Genomic DNA, 25,237 nt, shown 5'->3' on the forward strand with positions numbered 1-25,237 from the left:
TAACATTTCCTGTATTTTTTTTTCTTTAATCCTTTCTTGTTGACCCTCTACTAATTGTCAGGTGAATTAAATGCCAAAAAAATTGCAAGCCACACAGTGGATTTTCTGCTTTGAAATGGTTAAGCCAGAGAAGGCAAAATATGTACAAATTAGAAAAATGTAAAATTCGCAAGTAACTGTCAGAAATTGCAGTCATTGAATGTAGACAGTGATGTATTAGTCTCCCATATTTCACAATGATTGGATAGCTTGATATGTTTGCATATTCATGAGGAAATTACACCCATGTGGTTTATTTTGACATATTGCTGAAAACAGGAAGCAGTGGTTTCGAGTGATGCTGCTTCTTCACAAGTTTGTGGACAAGAACAAACCTCAGGCTTTCAGAGGTCAATGTGGCTCCTGCGGGTTGAGAGAATGGCCTTTTGGGAAATGTAGTAAGTGGAAACACCAAAAAAAATGTAAATAAGTTGTAGTGGGATGTCGCTGCTCATCACTGTCTGTGTTCCTTCCTGCCTGCCACTTCCTGTTACCGACTCTTGATCACTGATTTCAGGGGTTGAGATTTTAATTTTATTTTGTTTGCTAACAAGTGTGTTTGCATTCTTGCAAATGAATTGTTTTATACTGTACAGTGAGGCGAGTTAAACCTATTTTTCTAATAAAGTTATTGACTATAATTCTTTTTGTTATTCTGGTGTATTATTGCAAGCTTGCACTTTTGCTATCAAGTTTTCTTTGTGAGAAAAATACATACCACTCTCCCCCTGTTATTGCGGAAATAAAAACAATGTGTTTTTCCCAATTAACACAGATTTAAAACAAACAAACAGGTGCATTTTTAACAATATTCAGAGGTCTAGAATATAATAATTAGCTAAAATCCTGTGATTTTTCCATTTTTGTACACATCCATACATTAAAGTAAAGAAAGTGATACTATTACAACTTATGCATTTATTGGAATAAAAAATATTTCAGTTTCTCACTCAACCCTAACTAGATTTTGATAAACACAAACTTCCAGAACTTCCTTCGAGATAAATTAAGTAAATAAGTGAACTTGCTGAAAAATAGGAGACTCAGGAAGTCCCCTCTTATTTTGATAAAAACTTAAGCGGAAGTGACGTATGCACCCCGGGTTGCCATGACACGGCCAAAGTCTTGGCGCTCTAATTCATTGTGAAACTTTGTTTGCTGATTAATTTACTGATTTAGGCAAAAATTGTGAGATTTGTGTAAAATATTTTGCAGTTATCAACTTTTTGCTGCATCTTACCAACAAACCAATCAAAGTCTCAATTTCATACAAATATAAAGCTTTTTTTCTGTGTACACTGCAATTAAGTGTAAATAGAGAAACTGAATTTAAGCGGAGAAAAATACTATGGTCATAAGTTGTTTTATTGGAACCAAAATAGTTTTTTGTTGAACTGAAAAGAATATCATTTTGTGTTACACCGATAAAATATCGATGACGTATCGCGTCGGTAATCCCCCTTTCCCTCGGACATGGCAACCCCGGCTGGGATTAGAAAACACCAGGAAGTCGCTCGAACTTCGGACGAAAACACAAATGAGGTGGAAAAAGAAATCCTGCTAGGCGCCAGAAACCTCGGTGCCTTCCCGGGCCGCCGCTCCTCCTTGAGGTCCCGATGACCGTCGCTACGTGACACCCCGTGTCGGTAATACGATCACCGTGAGTACCTACGAGCCGTCGCACTAGCTAATTGGCCGTTAGCATTTTAGCTAGTAATCTCACTTTCCCTCCGTTACGGTCCAAGCCGCCACATACCCGCTCGTTGTTTCGCAGCGGAACTCACCGGGGGGGATGGCGGGGCTTTTGGAATCGTTGAAGCGGAGGCTTAACCTGGACGTCCTGAGAGAGACGGGTCGTCAGTATCCGCTCTCCTGCTTCCTGCTGCTGACGCTGCTCCTCCTGACGCTCCTACTCAACAGGTGAGTCCAATCAACTCGCCAATTAGCCGCCCAAGCTAATTAGCTTTTCCAGTGCAGCTCAACAGGTGAAGCTAACAGGTGAAGCTAACAGGTGGGGCTTGTTGTTGTTGTTGATGAATATTTTGTGAATGTGAATGTTTTGAGGGTTTCGCAGTGGTTAGCTTGCAGCAGTAAGAAGGTCCCCAGAATTTTTTTGGAGGCTTCTTTAAGAATGTTGGTGAATAGCAAAGAATGGTAAGAATGGTCTATGGATTTTTATTTTGAGGCCCCAAAAGGTACTAGACATGCAGGGCATAGAGTAGTCTGCAGGACAGTACAAAAAATACACTGCAGGACTGGGTTTTTAAGCATAGAGAGGGGGTGCTGTCTTGGAGGTCAATATCCTTTAGGAGGCGTGCTTGTGTGATCACTTTTTACGCACAAGATGGAGAAAAACGTGTCTGCGGAGGTTCTCAGTCATCCAGTTCATGGTGAATTCTTGGATACTGCAGCTTGGATACCTCCATCCCTCCCTGACTGCAGAATAAGTGGTATTATCAATGAATAAATAGATTAAACCAAGTCCCCATCCAGGGACACTGGCGCCCAATGTGTGTGCTGGTCTAGAGATGAGAGCAGTGCAGGTGGATGAGCAGCTGTGTGTGTGTCTTCAGCAGATACATCCACATCTTAATGGTCTTCTGGTCCTTCCTGGCTGGATTCATCACCTTCTACTGGTCCCTAGGCCCAGACACTCTCCTGCCTAGCATGGTGGTCCCCTGCAGACCTCCGCCCTCCGTTAGTCCCACCTTTCACTCCTCCACATTGCTCCACCTCAGTTTTTAAGTGTTTAATTGACATGCCTTTGTGTGTCCTGACAGCGACGGGCACAGGAGTTGTTTCCTCTGGGCCACAGCTGTGCCGTCTGCGGGAAGGTCAAGTGCAACCGTCACCGGTGCGCGCGCACACACACACACACACAATGTATTTTCTCTTTTTTTGTATTTAAAATATATTTCTTCACTGAAATAAGGCATTTATCACACCACATCAACAATACAGGTACACATAAAGATACACATGCATTTTTGAAATAAAACACACACACACACACACACACACCCATCAATCTTCCATATCCTTATACACACAAAGTTTTGTGTGCCAACCTGCTCGAACACTCCGTCTTTCCTCACACATCGTGTGTGCGCGCGCGCGCGTGTGTGTGTGTGTGTGTGTGTGTGTGTGTGTGTGTGTGTGTGTGTGTGTGTGTGTGTGTTAAGGTACGTCATCTACCAGAGCGTGACGTCAAATAGGCACATTCTGGTGTTACATTGCCACCTGGTGGCTGTTTGTATGACGTGTCGTGGCTGTGTGTGTGTGCGTGTGCAGGTGTGTGTGTTTGTGTGTGTGTGTGTGTGTGTTGTTTGTTGTTGTGCTATTGTCATTTGTGTCTCTCTTGTTGCCTGACTGTTTAAAGGCCCACTTTGCTGCTGGAGAACCACCAGCCCTGGTTGGACCTGAAGGTCAGGTCCAAGGTGGACGCCTCGGTCGCAGAGGTAGGATGTCTTGTCAGACACTTGATATTGTAACATCATCATCTGCTGACCTCTGACCTCTGTGTGTGCAGGTGTTTGAGTTGGTGCTGGAGAACTTTGTGTATCCGTGGTACAGGTGAGTTGCTTCGCAGACGCCCACTGCGTGTTCTGTGATGCACGCTAACGTCACCGTGCTCTTCCTCAGAGACATCACCGATGACGAAGCGGTTGTCGACGAGCTCAGGACGACCTTTCGCTTCTTTGCCTCCGTGCTGGTTCGGCGAGCTCAGAAGGTGACATCGACAGTGACATCATCGTTTCATGAATTTAAGCGTCTCTCGCCTTCACACTTCAGTCTGGCCGGAAACAATAAATTGTTGTTAAACGTGAGATCAAGAGTGCGTGTGTGTGTGGGTGTGTGTGTAGGTGGATGTACCTGCTGTGTTTGCGGACAAAGTGATGAAAGCTGCAATGAAGCACATTGAGATTCTCGTTGAAGCCCACAGAAAAGGCGAGTTACACATTAATAAATAACCTTAAAAAATCAGAAAGCCAACAGAGTTTTCACAAGATTTATCTTCAAAGATAAAATGTGTGTTATTTATCACTGTGCTACCTTAGACAAGATACTTCAATATAAAAAATGTAGTCCATCCGTTCCTGACTGTCGCTCCCTTCTGACCCTGACAGACCCTGCAGTGACCAGCGTGGACAGTCTGCAGCAGGCAGCCCTGGATGAATACGGCCCTGACCTGCATGTGGCACTGCGTAGTCGCAAAGATGAACTGTTGTACCTCAGGACTCTGACCCAGATGTTGATCCCCTTCATGATGCCTCCCAAAGCTACTGACTGCAGGTGAACCTGCAAACACACTTTACACACACACACACATTCACTGTATAAACACTCACTGTATATGCAAACACATCGTGTAAACAGGCTTGTAGGCTATCGTCACATATGTGTATATATACACCGAGTTTAGACTTACAAAGATTTCATTAGCATTCCAGCTATCTAAACACACAGAATATAAAATTTATATCTTCTTAGCATGCTTAATAAACAGAAATGGGGCAGATAGAAGTTGTATCAACATTTTATCAGCATGATAAATCTGCTTGTGTGTGTGTCCAGGTCTCTGGCCCTCCTCCTAAGGGAGGTGATGTCGGGCTCTGTCTTCCTGCCAACCCTGGACTTCATGGCTGACCCGGTGAGCCTACTGTCCCACTTGGTTTTAAAATCTTTTAAAACACTTTAAATGTGCGCTGTTTTTTTCAGTTTCAAAAGTGAAAACAAAAGGACTTGGAAAACAATTTAGATATTCTGATATTGTGAGCCGTACAAATAGAAGTTGCCTTTTCTGTTCCAGGACACGGTGAACCTCATGGTGCTGATCTTTGTTGACGACACTCCGGTAAGGAAGAGCTTCTCCGCTATGTATAATTACAGGTCAAAACGTTTGAAAAGAAAACAAAAAAGAAAAATGAGATAAACTGATCAAAAATCTGGAAAATAAAAACTTAATCAAAAAGTAAATCACTTTTTTGTTAACTCAGTGACAGCTTCATACTGCTATAGATAGGCCTTAAAACATGTGTGTGTGTGTGTGTGTGTGTGTGTGTAATGTATCCAGCCTGAAGCAGCCTCCTGCCCTCCATCTCCTCTGGTTCCATTTCTTCAAAAATATGCTGACGTCAGTAGTAAGCGGTGTTCGGTCAGTAGTGTGAGCGCACACACACACACACACACACACACACACACACACACACACACACACAGAAACACTTGCCATAATGTTACACATCACCTGGGACCGCTGTGAAATGTGGACATGGACTGCGACGTGGTTTCTCCGTTCCCCTCTGAGACGTGCTCTGACGTGCTGCAGGTGCTGAAGCTGGAGCTGAAGGACATCCGCCAGCAGCAGGACCTTCTGTTCCGCTTCATGAACTTCCTGAAGCAGGAGGGAGCCGTTCACGTTCTGCAGTTCTGCCTCACTGCATCAGTCCACCAGACGCTCTCCCAACTGTGTGAATCTGATTATAATATTTTAATAAATTCAGTTACTGTGTTTAAATTATTTTAAAAAGACCAAGAAGAAATTCTGCTCAGTCAATATCAGCAAAAGATCGCAGCAGATATTTCCCAAAGCCCATGCAGAAATTCCTCTTTAAGATTCTGAAAAACTCAGCCATCTCCACGGCGACGCAACCGGCTGACTTTCACATCCTTGCTTTTTTTGTGGTCTCCAGAGGAGATCAACGACAAAATCCTCAGTCCGGAGCTGAGTGACAGTGAGCTGCAGCGTCTCCACAGCGAGGTGGTCCACATCTACCAGACCTACTGCCTGGACGAGAGCGTGGACAAAATCAGCTTTGACCCGGCCATCCTGGAGCAGATACATAGCAGTGAGCGCCCGACTATTAATATTGTATTTCTGTTTTCCATCACAATGCTACTGTAATATACTTTTCTTTGGAAAATCCCCATAAAAAGACGTTTTTAATCTAAACAAGCCAATCACCACATTAATAACCTTTTAAATTTCTCATTCCAATAATTGTAGGAAATTATCAGCATTCTCCTGTTATGGATTCCTTATTTCTCCCCTATTTTTCTTTTTTTTTTTATATCACAAATTTCTAAATATTTCGTTAATTCTGGCCAGTTTTCTGTGATGGTCTCTTACCTGAAGGCAGTCAGACTGAACCTCATGTTCCTGTTAGTCGCCACAGGTCCGTACCGAGAGGTGGTGAAGCTGCAGAAGATGATGTGCCTGTTCGAAGCGTACGAGCACGTCCTTTCTCTGCTGGAGGGTGTCTTCACACCCATGTTCTGTCACAGTGACGAAGTGAGGCCGTGTCTCTCATACACACACACAGATTTGTTCAGAATTACAATGCAAGTGGGTCGTGCTTGTGTTTCTAGTATTTTAGACACCTGCTGAGAGGAGCGGAGTCTCCGGCTCGGACCTCTCGGGTCAACAGGTCAGTGAAACGCGTCAGGTGGCACACGGTGTTCACCAGTGGGTGTTGTTTTTTTTTTTTTTTTTTTTCAACTTCCTCCTTCGCTCTCGGCTGCTTCTCTCCCAGGAATGCGTCGAAACGCGGAGAGCTGTTCGGCATCAGCAGGATTGGCAGTAAAATCAAAGGTGTGTTCCGGAGCACCACCATGGAGGGCGCCATGCTGCCGCCCAGCGCCGCCGGGGACATGGACGAAGACTTGGTCAGTTGACAATTAACGGCGGTTGACAATCGCATGCTGATTCTCACAGCATTTTCCCCCCGCCGGTCCGCGCAGGTGGAGGAGGCCATGGTGGTGATGGAGGACGACGGCCCCGCCGAGCCGGTGAGCACGCCGGGCGTCCTGAGGAACCTGGCGGACTGGAGCATCGCCATCCCGTACATCGACTTCTACGACGACGAGGTGAAGAAGGAGCGGGTCCTTGTGTTCTGCATCGATGTGGAACGCAATGACAGGAAACAGGGTGAGTCCTGGCCCTCCCATTCTAAGAATTCCTTTGCAATAAATAATGGAACCTTGACTTACAAGGGCATCAACTTTCAAAAATTTTCAGAGAGGTGAGCTGTCGCTAAGTCAATTTTATGATACGAGCCAAAATCCGAGCGACTAGGATAGGTGTTTGACACACACCTGGCCGCTGCTGTCTGTGAAGTAGCGTTTAGAAACAGTCAGACAGGCCGCCTGCCGCTAGCCCAACGAAAATCATCAAAAAATTATTGATTTGTCAATGAAGAGATGGAGAGGTTGTTGTTGGTAATACACAGTGACACATTTCCGGGGATTTGGTGCAGCCCATGGCGGGAACATCAACGGACAAGGCATCGGAAGAGTCATTCGAAGCCAATAAAGGATGGTTTGATCATTTTAAAAAGAGGACTGGCTTTCACTCCATCGCTAAATTCTATTGTCGATAAAGTGTAGCTCGGTGTGCAGCGAGTAAGTGAAGTGATAGAGCGCCAAATGAAAAATTCCCCCAACCTCCTCTGTTCATCCAATCTTCAAGGTAAATATATGAAATAAAACTGGTTAATTTCCCTACGCTCTCTTTTATTTTGTATCCTTATGTTTATGCATTAGTTAGTTATTCATACAGTTCATTTTTCTTATTTAAAAACACGTAACAAAACAGGGGGGCTGGAACGGACTAATAGCATTATAATTTCAAGTATTACTGTATTTACTTGTAAAAGTAAAGAATAAAACTTTGTGTTTTGTGTGTTGTCAGTTGGCCATCAGACTGAGAAGTGGTCCGTCTGCAGAAGATACATGGAGTTTTACGTACTGGAGTCCAAGCTCACCGAGTTTCACGGTACGAAGCTGCCCCGTCATCGCCGACGCCTCGCCGTCGGCCACGCTCTCAACTTTAACCCCCGTCTCCCCAGGATCCTTTGCAGATGCTCAGCTTCCGTCCAAGAGAATCATCGGGCCCAAGAACCTGGAGTTCCTGGCTTCGAAGAGAGAAGAGTTCGAGGAATATCTCCAGGTGTGGGCACGTGTGAGTCGCCACAAGTGGGCAGTGTGATCACGTCTGGAACTGAGTGTGTTTTTGTGTGTGTTTACAGAGGCTGCTGCAACACCCAGAGCTCAGTAACAGTCAGCTGCTGGCAGACTTTCTGTCTCCTTATAGCATGGAGTCTCAGTTCCTGGACAGAATGATGCCAGATGTCAACCTTGGTACAGCTACACACACACACACACACACACTTGCAGTAGGTGAAGATCTGGTGCTTGAGATGAGTCAGTGGAAGATGGCTGTGTTCGTTTTCCACAGGCAAGATTTTCAAGTCTGTCCCTGGAAAGTTGATAAAGGAGGTGAGTTTCTTTGGCTGTTGCTCCGCAGGTGATGATGATGCCTGTTTGATTATTTCTGTTATTCAAGTCATAAATTTAGTTGTAAGGGTCTGTAGCCAAACCTGTCAATCATCCGTATGGGAGTGGATCGGAGGAGATTTTCTGAACGGAGCTCTGCACATGTCGCTTTTCCAGAAGGGACAGAACCTGGAGCCTTTCATCCAGTCCTTCTTCAACTCCTGCGAGTCGCCCAAGCCCAAACCCAGCCGGCCTGAACTCACCATCCTCAGCCCCTCGGCCGAGAATAACAAGAAGGTACGAGCGGCTTTCGGTGGAGCATTTTCATCGTCTGCTTTTTGAGGCTGCAGGGGGGAGGAGTGCAGAATGTCGATATTAACTTGCTCTTCTTATCAAGGGAAACAAGATCAACGACAAAAAACGACAAACATAAGGATTCAAGATAAGACAAGATAGACTTCATTAGTCCTGCAGCAGCGAAATTCAGTTATTACAGCAGGATTGTAGACAGAGTACACATAAAAGATTTCAGAACAGAAGACTATTTACAAGATATACAATACAGCACATGATTTTAAAAGAAGAAAGTGGGAAAAAAAGGAATGCCTTGTGCGCGAAGAACACTTGCTATAAATGTAATGGTTTTAGTCCTGGGGAATATGTACATAACTCATATACACACACACACACAAACACATATATGACAGATGAGGTCTGACATGGACCATGATGTTTGCAGATGACATTGTGGTGAACGTGAACCTATTCTTATTCAGCAGGGTTTTTAGCACTGATGTCATGCAATTTGTTGTTTGGTAAACACCGCACCTTCTTGCTAAGTACGGTGTTGTTCACACACAAGTTAATGTAGTCAGTGATGCATCTAAACCTCCTCCCGCAGCTTTTCAACAGTCTGTTCAGGAACAATGCCAACCTGCCGGAGCCGGGGAGCAGGGAACACGACGCCATGCCGACGACGGTCACCGTCAGCGGCATGTACGACTACATGATGTATGTCGGTAAGAGGCCTCTCGGTGGTTGTAGTTTAAAAGATTCTCTGATTATAAAAGTTAGAGGGATACGGGCCTCACTGTCTAAATCATTTTTCCTTTCTAAACGTGTGTGTGTGTGTGTGTGTGTGTCCGTCCCCGCAGGCCGGGTTGTGTTCCGCATGCAGGACTGGTTGCATCACTTCCTGTCTGCAGGAAGGATCTTGTTTAAGAACACGTTCGAGGCCTACATGGACCAGTACCTCCAGTCGAAGCTGGACCAGGTCCTGCAGGAGCACCGGCTGGTGTCGCTCATCACCCAGCTCCGAGGTCAGGCCCCCTCGGCCCCCGCGGCCTCTCCCTCGGCGCCGTCTCTTTCCGCAAGCCTCAAGTCATTGAACCTTGCACAACATTTCGTGCGTCACCCCTATCGCCCCAAAGGTGTCAGTCACCATAGTAACCAGAGGATTCCATCCGGAACATCACATTAAGTGTATATGAATGCCATTCACAGCTGTCAGTGTTAAACTTTTGCCATTATTGTTTTAAGTCGAGGTCCTTGAACACGTCATCAAATTAAACTCTTCTGACCTGCTGATGAAGCCATTCAACCGCACGGTTGTCGACCTCCTCTCGGGTTCAGGCCCTGTACTTACTTTCTCCAGTATTTTAATTGCTGCAAATACTCCTCCCTTGTCACTCCAATCGGTGAAGATCTACTGGGTGAGCAGCTGGGACCTCAGAAAACAGCTCGTTCGAAAATCCTTCGGGGTTTCCAAAAAATCCAGGGGTTTTTAGTCCGATGAATGTAGTGGGACGACTTTGGGATCCTTGACAAGAAACAATGTAGATTAAATATTGGATCAACATGAAGAAGACACCTTTTTAGGTTTAGACTGTTTTTTCCCCCGCAAGATGCAGCTTGTTTCAGCCGGAAACTCAAAGGACGGAGGTTGAAGTTTGTGCCCGGCCCTTTCAGACGCCGTGTTCTGCGAGAGCAGCCCGGAGAGGAGCGGAGAGGACAAGCGATCGAGAGCCAAGCAGACCTTCCAGGAGATGATGGACTACCTGCCAGGTCAGACCCTCCCCAGTGTTCCCAGCTTGCGTGTCCGCGCCGCATCTCGTTCTCTTGTCCAAAACAGTAGCTAATGCTTGGTCACATATGAGTCCCAACCTCAGCCTATGTAACTCAACCTTCAACCTCCGACTGTTAGTTTGGAGGGAGAATAATCATCGGAATCATGATTACATTCAGGCGGCAGCGGCCCGGGCTTCTGCCTCAAAACAAAAAGGACGAGAAGAATCTCCATGTTCTCCCCGAATCATGCAGAGACCCTACATTGCCCAGACGTGTGAAAAAGTGAGAGAAAGTTATTATGTGTCTATATGATTGTCCCTATGATTGACTAGCGACCCTTCCAGGGTGAACCCACCTCCTGCCCACTCGCAGCTGGGACTGGCTCCTGCCCCCAAAAACACTGCAGAAGCGGTGTAGACAATGAAAGACTATTATACTTAACATGAAAGTACTAATGTTGCTCTCCCTGTTTCTGCTCACAGACTAATAGTATTAAAATAAACATAAGTAATTATAAATGATAATACAGTAGTCCCTTGCCATATTACAGCCTTTATTACAGCCAAACTTTATCTTAATTTCATATCTTTGTTTTTTTGGTGTACCACAGCTTTTTGCAGCATAAATATAATTTTACATATTTAATATTACAATTATTTTATGGTAAAGGAGCATTTTCTCAGGTGCCAAGCAACCAGAACATGGTGCTCTGATTGGTTCAGCGACGTAGCATCATTATCTGCCTCCCCTGCGCAGAGTATGTGTGTTTGTGTGAATTACATGTGAACATTTTTAGATATATTTCAACCCCCTCCACCCACATGTATTTGGCACTGAACCTAAGCGGCAGAGAAAAATGCTCACCATCATAAAAAAAAAGTACAGTTTAAAGCAAGGGAGGAGCTTCACTCCTTTCGACCACCATTACAGCATCAATGAATCTTCAATCAAGTACATAAAACAGGACAAAAAGAATTCCAGGACATGTTTCTAAGAGTTGTATGGCTTAAAATACATATATGTAAATAATAAAATAAAAATATGGTTTCATGAAATGTAGCCCCCTGTGATAGACAAGGGACTATTGTATATCAATAATCGTGAATACTAATAATCACATTGACTAATGAAGGGTGTGTTACCGTCAGACATGGTGGTGAGGTGCATCGGCGAGGAGGCGAAGTACAACGGCGTCCGGCTACTGTTCGATGGCCTCCAGCAGCCGCTGCTCAACAAGCAGGTGGTAAAACATGCATGTACACACACACACACACACACACACACACACACACACACACACACACACACACACACACACACACAATTTGTGTTTGAAGCAGAAAAATCAATGACATTTTTCACATTTCTCCAGAAACTATTGTCATGTATACAGGACCTGATAACCTCAACGCATAGTGTCTGTGTGTGTGTGTGTGTGTGTGTCCATGCATTGTGAAGGAAACCATTCAAAGGAGAAATTGGGTGAAAATTGATGACTCATGAATTGGTTCCTTTTTTTTTTTTTTTTAGTGCGGCTGTACACCAGGAATTGGGTATTTCCGGTGCAGGCGTAGGAATATCTGAAGAGAACAGGATTTTCCTACCAGGTCTCTTTGGCGTCTGAGAATTGGCCAGATAATTATTTTAGTCCTAGTTTTCCAAGTGTTAGGGGCAGGATGGAGATCCGGTCAGGTGGGACTGATGTCAGGCGCATTTTCTGCTAAGAAGGAAGCATATTTACATGTTAAAACAAACGTATGAGAATTCCTCTCCTTTTACCGGGACAGATCATCAAATTCCCTGTGAGAATACTTTCACACCTGGATGTGAGGCTGGTATTGACACGATGCCCCTGCGACCAGCAGTCTGGTCTCACAACGAGACTGAGGTCTTTCTGAGTGGAGGTTACATGTGAAAGCTCTGTGGAGCTCGATGGGTGAAAGAACTGAGGAGGGAAAAAAAGCAGTTAAAAAACAGAAAAAAAAAAAAATAAAATCGTTTCGATCTTAAAAATTTAATTTCCGATTTCCCGTTATTTGCTAATAACAAGCTGAGCACTTAACGTTGTGATGATCATTGTCTTTAATCTCCTGTCCAGATGACCTACGTGCTGCTGGACATTGCTGTGAAGGAGCTGTTTCCTGAACTCAGCCAGGTAAACAGAGCCTGCAGCGACAGGATCCGGATAAAGTCCAAATCAAATGGATTTTACAAAGTGATTTCTCTTTTTGCGCCCCTGCAGGCAGGGAATGCATCAGGATGGGCAGAGACCCCGACCTTCACGGGGGACGAGAGGAGACATTAAACACTATGATTCCAAAGGTCTAGAATGAATGCACTAATAAAGATATTTATTTACGCCTAGACGCCTTTCATTCCATCCTGTAAACAATGCACTGGTATTTTTTACTTACCTCATTTATATTTATGAGATTTTCTCTTCATGGTTTTCTTCATTATTTATGTCAAAAGTCAACAATCTTGAGATTTGATTTCAACATTTTTAAATATTTTTTCTAATGGCAATAAATCTAGTCAAGTGTCAAGAAACTTTTATTTTGTCTGTCTTGAAAATTGTCCTTTTTTTTTTTGAGTGACAATTTTGTACAACTGGGTTCCAAAAAGTATCAAGATTTTAAACAAATCACTACCGGTGAACCAACATAAAGTTAATGACAATCATTTCAACAGAGTACCTCAAAGTAACAGCAAAATCTTACAACAGTGGCCGAGCAGCAACTGAAAGGATCTAAAAGAAGACAAAAAAACAATGGAAATTTACTGGTGTTCATAAAAACATCTCTGTAATGATGAGGAAACCTATTTTTAAACTCTGAATGTGTGTGTGTTTGTGTATGACGGTTTAACAGAAGTGCCAGAATAGTGTCTGTGGTGACTGAATGTCCTTGTGGCCGTTGGGACGTTTCACTCCCAAACCTCATTGGCTGCTGGAAATTATAGACAGAGAAGCTTTTGTTTGTCCACGGTCAAAGATGTTCAGTGGAGTAAGATGTTTCACTCTGACCTGTATTTTTCACATTGGGCTCTCATCTTTTTTTTTTTTTTTTTTTTTTTTTGTGTGTATGTGTGGGGGGGGTGGGGGGGAGCATTAAAATTAATCAGAATTTTTTACAGAATTTAAATTTTCCTATTTCTAAAAATAAAGTTTTTCTCCCTATAATTTGATCATTTTTTTCACAACTTTCTAAATACAGCAGGAGTCAGAAGTTTTCATGATGAGTTCGTGCACTGGTGACTTCCTGTTTGGCCCCCTCGCCAGGGAGTCCTTCACCTGAACTGGACCTCTGCGTGTTTTTCCATCAAAACCGTCCCTTTTTTTCTCCTAGTCTTTCATCGGAAACACATTTTTCCTGAAGACCTGGATGTCCAACTGACGGCTGTAGATTTTGTCGCCCCCGGGGGAGGGAGAATTAGAAAATACCGTCCAGACTCCAGAACAGCACCAGCAGGGTGAGCAGGACGAGCGGGACGGTCCGCCCGGGGGCTGAGTTGTAGAATGTGATACGTCCCTCGATGCCAGGATGAACCATCTGTCGTCGAGAGATGAAGCTGGTTACGATGGTGATGTCCAAGTCTCCTGGGGGGCCATGAGACACCGAGGTCAAAATGGGGTCCCAACGGGTTTATAAATAAATAAATACATGAATAATAAGGAGCCAAATTATAATTATAAGTGCTATGAATCAGTCTGAACAGCAATCAGATCAGTGGGAGTGTCATAAAATGAAAGTTAAACACAATTCAAACGGTAGAGTCTGATATCCGGCTCATCTGTCGTGACTGAAGAGAGGACTGTATAAATTCAGCCGGTCCTTTTCTTATTAAATCCTGATTGAAAACTGATTTTGCAGTTTTCTGTCAAGTGTGAAGTTTTTCTGTCTCAAGGAGCCGCCAAGGAAGCCATGAGGAACCCCTGACAGTGTAACCAGGCAAATTATTCTCTGCTAATTTAGAAAAGCATTTCCTGGCCGGTTTCCCTCATCACCGAGACTGGAAAAGCGTGCGGGAGGGAGCCGCTCTGCGTCTCGGGAACACCCAAGAATGACAGATAATCAATTGGACAGAGATTTTTTAAAATCCCCCTCGGGGGTGGAAGCCCCGCGTAAGGGCCGAAAGGCCTCACCGCTGTTGTGCTTCAGCATCTTGTCCCTGATCATAGTGTATCCGTCGCCGCCACTCGCCAAGTAGGACGGCAGCACCACCTTATAGACACCCTGGTCCTGGACCGGCTCGTAACGGGGAACGCGGCACTCGGTGCAGAGGATGGACAGGCTCCGGACGCGCTGCTGCGGTGCCGCGGACAAATCGAACACCACGCGGAAACCTGTTTGACAACGAGGGAGGGCCAAGCGATGCGTCAAAGTTGGTTTTTCGGAAAACATGTCATCTGTTCAATTCTGCACCGTTTGAAAAAAAATCATGAGCAACATACTATTTTTAATCAGAGTGTGTCAGGGAACTTTATTCAGAGGTGTTCCATGAAAAATGTGAGTCTGAGTCAGTGTCAACGGGAAACATTACCAGAGACTTGCAGGAACTCCCCGGTGCTCTGACCGTAGCGCCTGACCGAGTGTTCGAAGACCTCCCTCAGGGTGGAGCCCCGCAGCTCCACCAGGTCGGCGGTGCCCCCGAAGGGCTGGACTGAGATCACGTCCTCAATGGTGATGGTACCTGCGAGTCCAAATAAGAAAGAAAGAACATCCCGGTGATGCTGCTCGATTTTTTTTTTCTTTTTAAAGCTGCTGATTGGCTAATTCGGCACAGATTTATTTTCTATTTAAAAAGTGTCCCAAACACAAAGTTGCCACACACACATGCTTGCTGAAGGTGAAGTTCCTTAAAGGAAGTTTATGCTCATTCAAGAAAAAACAGACAAAAAACCCAAAACAACCAGTTTCAAAAGCTCAAACTCTGTTAGTTTAACTATGATTCTCGCAATTTAATGACATCTTTATTTCCTTTTTCTGGGTAAACATAAGTGTGTCACCAGCAGAGTGACTCATTCCTTTTTTTCAGTCATGAACATGACCCTTGGCCAGGCCCCTGAACGCACCGTTCCTGGTCTGCTCGCTGATGGATGATCTCACGCTGCCGCCGTTCAAGATGCACGCGCTCACGTGGTTCCACTGGCGTCCGTCCGAGAAGCCCATGCTGTTTTCCAGCTGAGGGACGGAGGCATATTTACTCCCAAAAACAAATCCCAACTGTGAAGAAATTTCTTCATGAAATATTCATAAAGTCTCACAAAAAGTAAGCCGTTACCATGGCATCACAGATCAGATTGCCGAGGTTGCACTCGCGGAAACGGCACTCCTCCGTGGACCCGTTCAAGAAGACCAACGTCCTTCCCACCACTTGGGCTGAGTAGTTGGCCAGACTCTTCTTCCACTGCTCCACCTCGGCCAGGATGTCCGGATCTGTCGTGGGACATGTTTTCATGACAATGCGTCCGTTACGGGGGATAGACGGGATGTCGGCGACACGCTCTCACCCTGCGGGATGCTGCTGTCCAGCAGGATGGGGTTCCCGCTAGAATTCACCACATTCCCAGCTGAGTCGAAAGTCAGCCTCAAGTACCCCAGGTACTTCCCGAAGGCGTATGCCTGGACCACCGGGACCTGACGCCCATCCTCCGACTCCACCAGGAAGGGGTACGGGCCCGCAGGGACCTCGGAGGAAGGAGCCGGTCCTGGACGGCAAGAACCCAAAAATCGATAAGGTCATTAAAGGTCACTGGAGTTTCACCTCTTTATGTCCACACTGGTGCAAGACATGTATACCAGCGGTAAGACAGCAATGAAACTTGACAAAGGTGTGACAGGAGTTCTAGGTGGAGGTGGGACAACATCAGGGGTTATCTCTTAGTCCCTTCTTCTGCTTGCAATGGTGTTGGACAGGCTGACTAATGAGGTTAGACAAGACTCACTGTGGATTAAGTTGTTCGCAGATGACCCTGTGATATGTTGAGATTAGGGAGTAGGTGGAGGAACTTGTAGAGAGATGGAGGAAAGAATACATGTGTGTGAATGAGATACTAATTACTGACTGGTTTTGCACTAAATTGTACAGAATACTCTGCTGCTACTTTTTGTATTCAATTCAAATGGCGTATATTCATATATTTCAAGTTATTCTGCTGTTAAATCGCTGTCATCCTTTCACCTCAGTACCAGCGTCCTGTATCTGTGTGCACTTTATACTTTGTAGCTTAATGTTTATAGTTTATTCTACACTTTACTGTTAATGTACACTCTAATATTATCATTATTATTGTTCTATTTCATTTTATGTCACTGTGGGAAAGTGAGAAACGTCTTCTTGACTCCTCCGTATGTCTTGTGCATGTGGAGAAATTGGCGATAAAGCTGACTTGGACTGACCTTGGGTTGCCAGTCCAGAGCAATAGAGAGGGCGAAGAAGAGGTAATGAAACATGTTCAAGCAGGTTAGATGTCAGATGTTCTGGAGATAAAGTCCACCTTAGACGGTTTGGACAAGGACAGAGGAGGGATGGTGAAGATCTGGGTAGAAGGATGCTGAGGTTAGAGGCCTAGAAGAAGACCAGATAGGAGATTCATGGATGGAGGGAAAGAGGATGTAAAGTTAGTTGAAGTGAGAGAAAAGCATGCAAAGGAGAGGACTGGCTCGAGGCAGATGATGGGCTGAGGCACCCCCTAAACAGAAAAGCACAAAGGGGAAGAAGAAGAATGTCCTGCTGTGTTTGACGGTAGCACGGTGGATCTCGGTGCAGCAACACTTCCTGCTTTCAAGCTCCACTTGATCCTTTTAGCTTCACTTACACTTCAAATCCTTCACGATCGTCAAAGAAGCCCGACCCATTCAATTCTGCGCACGTCTAACCTTGAATCTGGGCCAGCGAGCGAGGGAATGGAGCGGCCAGCGGCCCAGATTCCACCGCTCGCTCTTCTTTGCGCTGTGTTGCAATCCTAACCCTGTCACGTTTGGAAATGGATTTGAGTGCAGTAAACAGGCGGCTAAACACGCGACCCCTTGCAAGTGTACACATCTGGACAAGAAGTAAATACATGGCGAGGCAGACACCGTGGGTCTGAAAGTGAGACGGACGGATGTCAGAGTCTGGAAATGATTAAACCACCCTAGTTTAGCGCCGACTGAGCGAAAACCGCGAAACAGGGTTCCATTCTGACCGCTGCTGTTTAATTTGGGAACGCGTGGGAGGTGTTTCCAGTGCAGGACCCACGAGGAGTCATGCTTTCCACAAAACATCGGTGAGCTACTTGCCAGGCAGCCAGAGACGTACAAGACAGGCCCGTCGGGATTTTGACTCAAGCCTTTTAAATGTGATATGGTAATCTGGTCTGCAGCGTTTGTTTTTGCCAGAAATGAATTAATGATTATAGCTGCTTGGTAAGGCCTGCCCATTCCTGGGGACTTTTGGGACCTCGCTCTCTGATAGTGCCAAATGATTCCCGTAAAAGCATCGCAATCAAATATTTGTGATCAGAGGGAAAAAAATGAAAATAAAGATTTCCTTTCCTCACCGCTGTAGAGGAACGTGTTGGAGTGACCTCCGACCACCACGTCCACGCCCCGCACCCTCCTGGCGATCTCCTGATCCTTGGTGAAGCCGGAGTGGCCGAGAGCCACGATCGTGTCGACGCCCAGCGTCCGCAACTTGTCCACCTGCAGCTGCAACGCCGTCACCTCGTCCCCGAACTTCAGGTGAGGCCCTGAAGAGAAAATAGATGGCGGTGGCGATGAGCCGCGGCTGGGGGCGCCGGACGGAGATCTGCAGCCGGGCGGACCCACCTGGTTTGGATAGAGCTGGAGTTTCCTCTGACGTGTAGCCGACCACGCCCACATCCCTGCCGCCCACCCGAAGGATCTTATAGGGCATGTAAGCTTTCCCGAAGGTGGAGGCCAGCGTCTCGTCCGTTATGATGTTGGCGCTGAGGACGGGACAGCGGATGTCCTGCAGGAACGGCGTCATCAGACCCTCCACGCCGTTGTCAAACTCGTGGTTACCGAGCGCCTGAAAGGGAACGGAAACACCGCCTTAACCATGGCCAGATGCTGGTTTCACCTTAGAGTCGGAGCAGCTGCTTCGGACAGTCAGCAACCTCACAGGGGCTTTCAGGCCAAATGTGGCGGTCACCCACATAAACGTCACAGGAAGTTATTCCTTCATTTGTCATTTATTCCACTTATCCTGCAGTTGAGTTTCAGGGAGAGTGGAGCTTTGGGCCGATCCAAGCTGTCATTGGGGGGAGAGATGGGGTTCCCATGGACCGGTCGCCTGTCAATCACAGGGCCACATACAACTATTCACTCACTCATTCCCCATCATACAGACATAGTACCTCTCACTTTCCACACCTTTCATGACAGCTGTGATGCTACAACGCTGCAATACGGAAAGCCCGTGACTTTGTTTGTTTGTGTGTTCCTGATCAGGAGCTTTCGTAAGCCGAGGTTCTACAACCATGTGCAACCATTAGCTCTCTCTCTCTTCCCCGCGTCATATCGAGACATACAAGCATTCATGCTCATTCACACGTCTGGCCAATCTGGGGTCTTGTATACGGGAGGAACCCGGAGAGCCCGAGGAAACCCAAGAGCCCGAGGAAACCACCATGCAGATATACAGGGGAAATACAGGGAGACCCCGCACAGAAAGGTCCCCTGTCAGAATGCAACCGGGGACCTCCTCGCTGTGAGGCGGTAGCGCAAACCACTGACCCGCTTTATTGCAACCCTGTCCACATCAGGAGAACCATTTAATCTTAAATGAAGAAATCGATACCGGTTCACAGAGAATCCTGTATGTGGAGCTGGGGGAGGTTAAAGGTCAGGAGGCGGAAATTAGCTGATTCTAAAATTCCTAGCCATGTTATCCCAATAATCAATACAAATGTGACGGGCTGATCTATTATAGCAACGGCACAGGAGGTGGGCAGAGCTCCCTGCACCCCAACCCTCCGCCACTGCACCCCAACCCTTCCTAACAGCTTCTCCGTCAGATTCAGAGCCGATCCATCCTCCGGCCTGTCGCTGCTAAGTAGATTAAACTGAGCGCAGACAATAAATCTTGCTTACTTTGAAAACACTGATGATCTAGATGTGCCGGCCGCACCCCACCATCACAACCAACTACGCACAACCAACTGATTTCAGACCAATTGAATCTGAACTCTGGCGGCCTCATCCTTTTGTGTAGCTGTCGTGTAACAATTATGATTTAATTTTTAGGGTTGTACTAATTTTCTTATAAACTATTCAGCAGCAGGCTACTCACAGTTAAAACACAAACACACACTTACAGTGATGAATTTGTTCCCACAATGTAAGTGGATGTGTGGGAGAGGAAAGGGGTTTCATTTCCCTGCAGCACAACATGTGGGTAGAAGTACCGCGCGCACACACACACACACACACACACACACACACACACACACACACACACACACACACACACACACACACCTTATGGCTTGTTCTGACCATGGATGCAACATATGTGTGAGAGGGAGACAAGGAGGTCTTGCTATGGGACAGAAGAAACACACACATGTTCAGACATTGGATAGGGATGTAAGAGAAAGAGAAAATGAGTTTTAGCCCAACAGGCCAGTGGACACAAGCACACCCACACACACACACCAGAACAGCAAAATTTTAAATATTTTTCAAAATCACATTTTAACCTCCATTCTCCCCCCCCCCCGCTTATTTTCTTTTTAATCTTTTTTTTTCGTTGATTGACAGCTGTGTATTCCGGGTCGTTTCGACTTACCATAGCGTCGTAGCGCAGCCGGTTCATGAAGTGCGCGGCCTCGGCGCCCCGATACACGTTGAACCACACGGTGCCCTGGAACTGGTCCCCGGCGTCCAGCAGCAGCAGCGCGCCGGCCTCGGTGTCGCGGACCCGGCGGACCGCCGTGGCCCGGCGCGCCACTCCTCCGTAGCAGCCGCCGCGGCCGCCGCAGATCCCGGCGCCGCCGCTGGTCTCTTCCACGCGTGCGTGCACGTCGTTGGTGTGGAGCACGACCAGGTCCCACGTGCCGGAGGCGCGCGCGCCGACGAGGAAGACGAGGAAGCAGAGGACAAGCGGGCCAGCGCGAGCCATCGGGAGACACGGACCTGCCGCGAGGCGAGCGGAGGATGGGAGGGACGAGGAACGACACACACACACACACACACACACACACACACGCACACACACCGAAGAGGAGTGTGTGTGTTAAACAATCTACTGGTGGTTGTCTTCCTGATGGCTCGCGCGCTACATCCGCTCACACAAGTGTCCACACACAATGTCCTGTCCGTGAGTGTGTGTTAAACTGCACTGGCGGTTGTCGACCAGATAGCTGGCGCGGGCGCACGTACACACACCGAGGAGGAGTGTGTGTAAAACTATCTACTGGCGGTTGTCTTACAGATAGAGCACGCACGCGCACACACACACACACACACTGTGTCCACACACTGTGAGTGTATCTGTAGCCGGTAGACATTTTAACACACACACACACACGCGCGCGCGCGAACAGACCTCAATGAGAGAGAGAGAGAGAGAGAGCGAGTCTGTGTGTGTGTGTGTAGTCGGTAGATATTTTAACACACACACTGTACTCTCTGTGTGTAGCCGGTAGATATTTTAACACTCACACACGCGGTCCTCTCCGTATGTGTGTCTATAGCCGGTAGATATTTTAACACACACACTGTCCTCACCGTGAGTGTGTGTGTGAAACTATCTCCAAGTGGTCTGTCATCCTAATAGCTCTCGCGCGCACATTTACTCATGTACACGGCGAAGGGGAGTGAGTGTGTGTGTGTTAAAATATCTACCGGTAGTTTCGAACACACACTCTCTCGCTCTCTCACTCTGTGTCCTCTCCTTGAGTGTGTGTGTGTGTGTGTGTGTGTGTGTGTGTGTGTGTGTGTGTGTGTGTGTGTGTGTGTGTGAGAGAGAGAGAGAGAGTATTAGAGAAATTACTTACCGAATCACCGAGACCCGAATTCCGTTCCAAACATTTGCTGTCACTCTTAATTGCTTCAGCAAGGAAGAATGTGATTGGCTGGCCGCGGCTGTCACTCAGGTGGGCCCCGAACGTGCGCCAAGCCATCAAGGACCGCCCCTCGCTCGCGCCCGGCACTTTCGGGTCCCGAGGGATCCGACCAATCAGGAGGATGCCACCGTCATCCAATCCGGGCGTCGGAAGTGGAAGGACAGCTTCCCGGTTGGGGTGAGCCACCGACCACCCTCTACCGCAAAACCACAATAAATTAATCATTCACTTAGCAGTTCATGATCAATATGTTTAATTAATGTCCAGGAGACTTTTCTGCTGATGACCTCTGGGTCAAACGCGTGAATAGGTGCCTGCACGTGCTTCCGGCAGCCACTTGTAGCCTGCTATTAGCCTCCCTATGCTAATGTGCTAAAATCAAGTGTGTTTATCTTTTTTGGTTTTCCAGTAAAGCAAGGTTTCCTGTCTCCCCACAGCAAGTGAATATCAAGGGAAGTGAGATCTTCCTCAGTAGAACATGGTCATTGATGGAACCGCAAAGCTAGCGGTGTTGGCCCCAGTATGTAGAACTTTTTGCAAAATCGAAAACCTTTTTCAGGAACTGGGCTTTGTCTTCTTGCATTGGGACGGCATGGGAACCTGAAACCATGGACCCCAGTTGAATAGAACCATTTTCGGTCCTTCTCTGAGACAGGGCCTTTTTACAGTTCCATAGGAACTCCTATGATGATTGGTTGGAACTCATAAGCCACGCTCATTACCTGATACTGCTTGTGCCATTTTTAAAAACGATCGTGGTCGCTGGTCAGGAGCAACGGAGTGATCCAAGTTCTTCTGGCATGGTTTGCCACAGAGAGATTTCTGGGGTTTGCAGCTGAATATTATTTTGTACCGAGTATTTCTCCCCAAAAAGGAACTGTCAGATAATGACAGGGATTTTCACCTGACAACAAAGCAGTGCTGGGAGAAAATAAAAATACTTCAACTTATCTGATGGTCGGTGGTTATTTAGTTATTATTAGAACAGGAATGCTGTAGCCACTTCACACTCCTTGTCTGTGTTTTCCTTCTCTTCCTCACGGTGATTTGTTTTTGAATGTGGCACCAGCGGTCCTTTCCTGCCCGTCTGAAATACGAACCGAAGCGTCCCCTTGGGAGCATAGTTCCTTGAACCAAATTCAAGCTGAACAAAACCTCATTCTTAGAACTCCAGTGTCCAAATGTGGTTTCAGACAGGGATCAATCGATTATCGGACGTGATCAAGTCACACACGTCCTTCTCGCCTTGCCTTTTTCGCTCCAAAATTCGTTTTCAAACCAATGTGAGTTTTGATATGTGACCTGGACAACCTGACATTTTAAAGCACTTTGGTCGATGTAAGTTCTTTCACTCCTGATGCCAGCACTGATACACTACTCATCTGAACCAGAAAATAGGACAGCCCAAGCAACCGACAAAGAAAACAAGCGAGGCACCACCTTTACATCTTGATCGTCACTTGGTTAGTGATTGATCCGTGATATGAACGAAGCCTGAAGAGGCTAACACCAAGCTAATTTTATTTTTATTTCCCGTTTTTTCTTTTTAATCAAAATTAGCGTCTCTGACAGCAAAACCAGACTTTGGTTTGGTATTAGGAAATATCCGATGGTTCAGCCCCATCGGTTCATATCAGAACATTTGTCTTTTGTTCTTTATACTGGCTATTTCAAGCATACGATTTTTTGACCTGTCTTTTCTTGTTTTCCAGTATTTGTCAGAAAATAAGTCTAATTTTGAAGAAAAATAAGCTGAAACAGTTAAATCTAAAATGCGCAACAATGCTAATCTTCTACATCCATCGATTTTCTACCGTAGAAGAAAAGTAATCTTGAGGATGTATTTCGAACAGATACAATACTTAAAAGTAGAATATCAATAAAGAATATTATTGCCAATCAGGCAAACTGAAAATGGCTGTCAAGAGGATCAGTTTTGAACAGGTTTTGACTGAATCCTATGTGCAGGGCCGATGGCCAGCCACTAGAAGGCGACAGACTGCAACAAATCAACTGACTTCCCTGAACGTCAAGGGACTTCAGGTTCAACAAGTTTTCATACAGATAAATCAGAGCTGCGTTTGGGCGATCTAAAACACGACACACACACACACACACACACACACACAGGTCTGGCAGGCTGTGTCCACCCGGAGGCAGCAGCCAGAGGCCAATAGCCTCAAGAGTAAGTTGTGAGTTATTTTGATTTTTTTTTTTTTTTTTGGGAGGGGGAGGGTGTTTGGGGTATGCTTCCTTTTTCTGATTCCAGCAAATAGAGGAGAAAATGAGAGTGGCAGCCAGGTGTGACGGAGGCCTTTATCTGACAGTTCACTCGTTATTACAGAACTGATCACACAACTGATGTGCGGCTGATGGGGGCGGCTGCGGGCCAGGTGATAAAGCGCATTGCTCTCCAATAGAACAGTTGGCGGTTTGATTTCCGGCTCCTCCTTTCCTCGAGCCGAAGTGTCCTTGGGCAAGACATTGAACCCCAAATTGCTCACAATGGCCTGGTAAGCGCCTCGCATGGCAGCTCTTCTGTCGTGTGTGTGTGTGTGTGTTTGAATGCATCAATTGTAAAGCACTTTGAAACGTCAAGATCATAAAAAGTGTTATATAATTGGAGACCATTCGTGCCCACCATTATTAAACACTTGAGTTTTTTTCTTCACTACAGATATAAAGGATACTTTATATTTATAAGTATTTTCCACAGCTTTTATACTATGTGTATATTCTGTTGTTTGGTATCATCTAACGCATATTTAGAACTGATAAGTTTTTTAAATTTTTATTTTGCTTGTTAGTAAGCTAAATATGACACCTGAAATATTTCTAAATTTAATCTTATGATCCAATTTCTCTCTTTAATTACATGCTTGGTGTGATAAATAGGAGTTCCTCCGGAGCTTTTTTTGAGGGCAAGAAGTTGTGCAAGAACTCAATCAGACCGGAAATATTTCCCCACATGCTGTGGGAGCGGGGAGGTTTGACATTAATAACCTGCAATGGGGAAAAAAAAAAAAAGACTTCAGAAATAATTACACTTTGAGCTCTTTAATTACACACTTCAAGCTGTGAATGGGACTGGCGTCAGCAGAGGGATGGCGAGCTGCTGGGAGACCGGCAGAGACGACAGCGAGGGGGAGGGAAACTAAGACGATTCGCGACAGGGAGGTAGACTGACATCCAGAATCACATTTTTGTGCAATTCTACTCCACAGATTTGATTGATATTTCAAAATATTATTGGAACATATTAAAGATTAAGGTTCAATGATTTGAGAATTTTAAATATTTTAGTTTTTCACACCTGGTCTGTCTTTTTGGGTCAATTTTTTTCTGGATTCTCCAAAGCTTTTTATATTTCATGAACGAAATACCTGATTGCATCGTTGTTTTTTTTGTTTTTTAAATCTAACTTTTTTTGTACTTTGTTCCAAGTGCTAGGATGTAGGTGAAAGGTCAAAGGTGAAGACGGTAGAAGTCAAAGACGTTCTTGAGCATTCATAAAGAACGCCTGCTTTCTCTTGGTGTGAACGTAGCCGAAAGCAGAAGCAGCAGCAGACGTTTCAGGTTCAGGAAATTGCACGGGGAGATGAGAGATAACCTGCCGACCCTCACCGCAGCAGCCATCAACACTGACATCATCATCATTGTTGTTGCCTCAGGCCAGCAACCTGCGCTCAAGGTACAAACTGAGCAGACACGGTTTATAAGCTCTGTACGCTACAACTCATAAAATCCCACTATTAGCAATTCAGAGCCTTCTGGTAAAAATAT

The 25,237-nt window shown here is 45.8% G+C and overlaps 2 protein-coding genes and 1 long non-coding RNA gene across 4 annotated transcripts; 1 reads left to right on the plus strand and 2 right to left on the minus strand.

Moving 5' to 3' along the window:
- The first annotated feature begins 1,520 nt into the window (after positions 1-1,520).
- Positions 1,521-12,770, plus strand: LOC147213365 (sorting nexin-14-like). The gene is made up of 29 exons (XM_086142998.1): positions 1,521-1,699; positions 1,814-1,959; positions 2,616-2,736; positions 2,820-2,893; positions 3,419-3,497; positions 3,569-3,612; positions 3,682-3,769; positions 3,903-3,987; positions 4,176-4,332; positions 4,615-4,690; positions 4,850-4,894; positions 5,114-5,194; positions 5,369-5,485; positions 5,735-5,888; positions 6,207-6,331; positions 6,409-6,467; positions 6,573-6,705; positions 6,781-6,967; positions 7,730-7,813; positions 7,887-7,987; positions 8,067-8,178; positions 8,276-8,316; positions 8,491-8,610; positions 9,215-9,332; positions 9,468-9,632; positions 10,282-10,377; positions 11,529-11,620; positions 12,479-12,535; positions 12,623-12,770. The coding sequence occupies exons 2-29, from the start codon at positions 1,832-1,834 to the stop codon at positions 12,683-12,685; spliced, it is 2,802 nt and encodes a 933-aa protein (XP_085999124.1). The 5' UTR covers positions 1,521-1,699; positions 1,814-1,831; the 3' UTR covers positions 12,686-12,770.
- On the minus strand, positions 4,264-5,327 carry LOC147213366 (uncharacterized). Its single transcript, XR_015104501.1, has 3 exons — positions 5,288-5,327; positions 4,823-4,913; positions 4,264-4,349 (listed from the first exon to the last, which is right to left on the minus strand). It is a non-coding gene; the product is annotated as an uncharacterized LOC147213366 (long non-coding RNA).
- Positions 12,771-12,898: 128 nt separating the features above from the next.
- On the minus strand, positions 12,899-21,470 carry LOC147213367 (snake venom 5'-nucleotidase-like). Of its 2 annotated transcripts, XM_086142997.1 has the most exons (10): positions 21,386-21,470; positions 20,176-20,522; positions 18,192-18,414; positions 17,924-18,112; positions 15,893-16,090; positions 15,664-15,818; positions 15,455-15,563; positions 14,923-15,072; positions 14,525-14,725; positions 12,899-13,978 (listed from the first exon to the last, which is right to left on the minus strand). In XM_086142997.1, the coding sequence occupies exons 2-10, from the start codon at positions 20,506-20,508 to the stop codon at positions 13,812-13,814; spliced, it is 1,725 nt and encodes a 574-aa protein (XP_085999123.1). In that variant the 5' UTR covers positions 20,509-20,522; positions 21,386-21,470; the 3' UTR covers positions 12,899-13,811. The 2 variants fall into 2 exon arrangements, with proteins under 2 accessions (XP_085999123.1, XP_085999122.1); XM_086142996.1 differs by lacking the exon at positions 21,386-21,470 and having other exon boundaries at positions 20,176-20,726.
- Positions 21,471-25,237: the final 3,767 nt, after the last annotated feature.

This window comes from Fistularia commersonii, chromosome 36 (genome assembly GCF_037954325.1).
Source record: "Fistularia commersonii isolate RoL2024-O1a breed Wild chromosome 36, RoL_Fcom_v1.0, whole genome shotgun sequence".
Lineage (NCBI taxonomy): Eukaryota > Metazoa > Chordata > Actinopteri > Syngnathiformes > Fistulariidae > Fistularia > Fistularia commersonii.

Excerpts from the sequence above, each read along its gene's own strand:
- LOC147213365 (XM_086142998.1), top strand. The coding sequence starts at position 1,832 with ATGGCGGGGCTTTTGGAATCGTTGAAGCGGAGGCTTAACCTGGACGTC. Across the intron at positions 1,960-2,615 it reads CTGACGCTCCTACTCAACAG|ATACATCCACATCTTAATGG; the intron begins GTGAGTCCAATC and ends TGTCTTCAGCAG. Across the intron at positions 3,988-4,175 it reads CGTTGAAGCCCACAGAAAAG|TGACCAGCGTGGACAGTCTG; the intron begins GCGAGTTACACA and ends CAGACCCTGCAG.
- LOC147213367 (XM_086142997.1), bottom strand. The coding sequence starts at position 20,508 with ATGGCTCGCGCTGGCCCGCTTGTCCTCTGCTTCCTCGTCTTCCTCGTC. Across the intron at positions 18,415-20,175 it reads GGCTGCGCTACGACGCTATG|GCGCTCGGTAACCACGAGTT; the intron begins GTAAGTCGAAAC and ends GTTCCCTTTCAG. Across the intron at positions 15,564-15,663 it reads ATCTGATCTGTGATGCCATG|CTGGAAAACAGCATGGGCTT; the intron begins GTAACGGCTTAC and ends TCCGTCCCTCAG.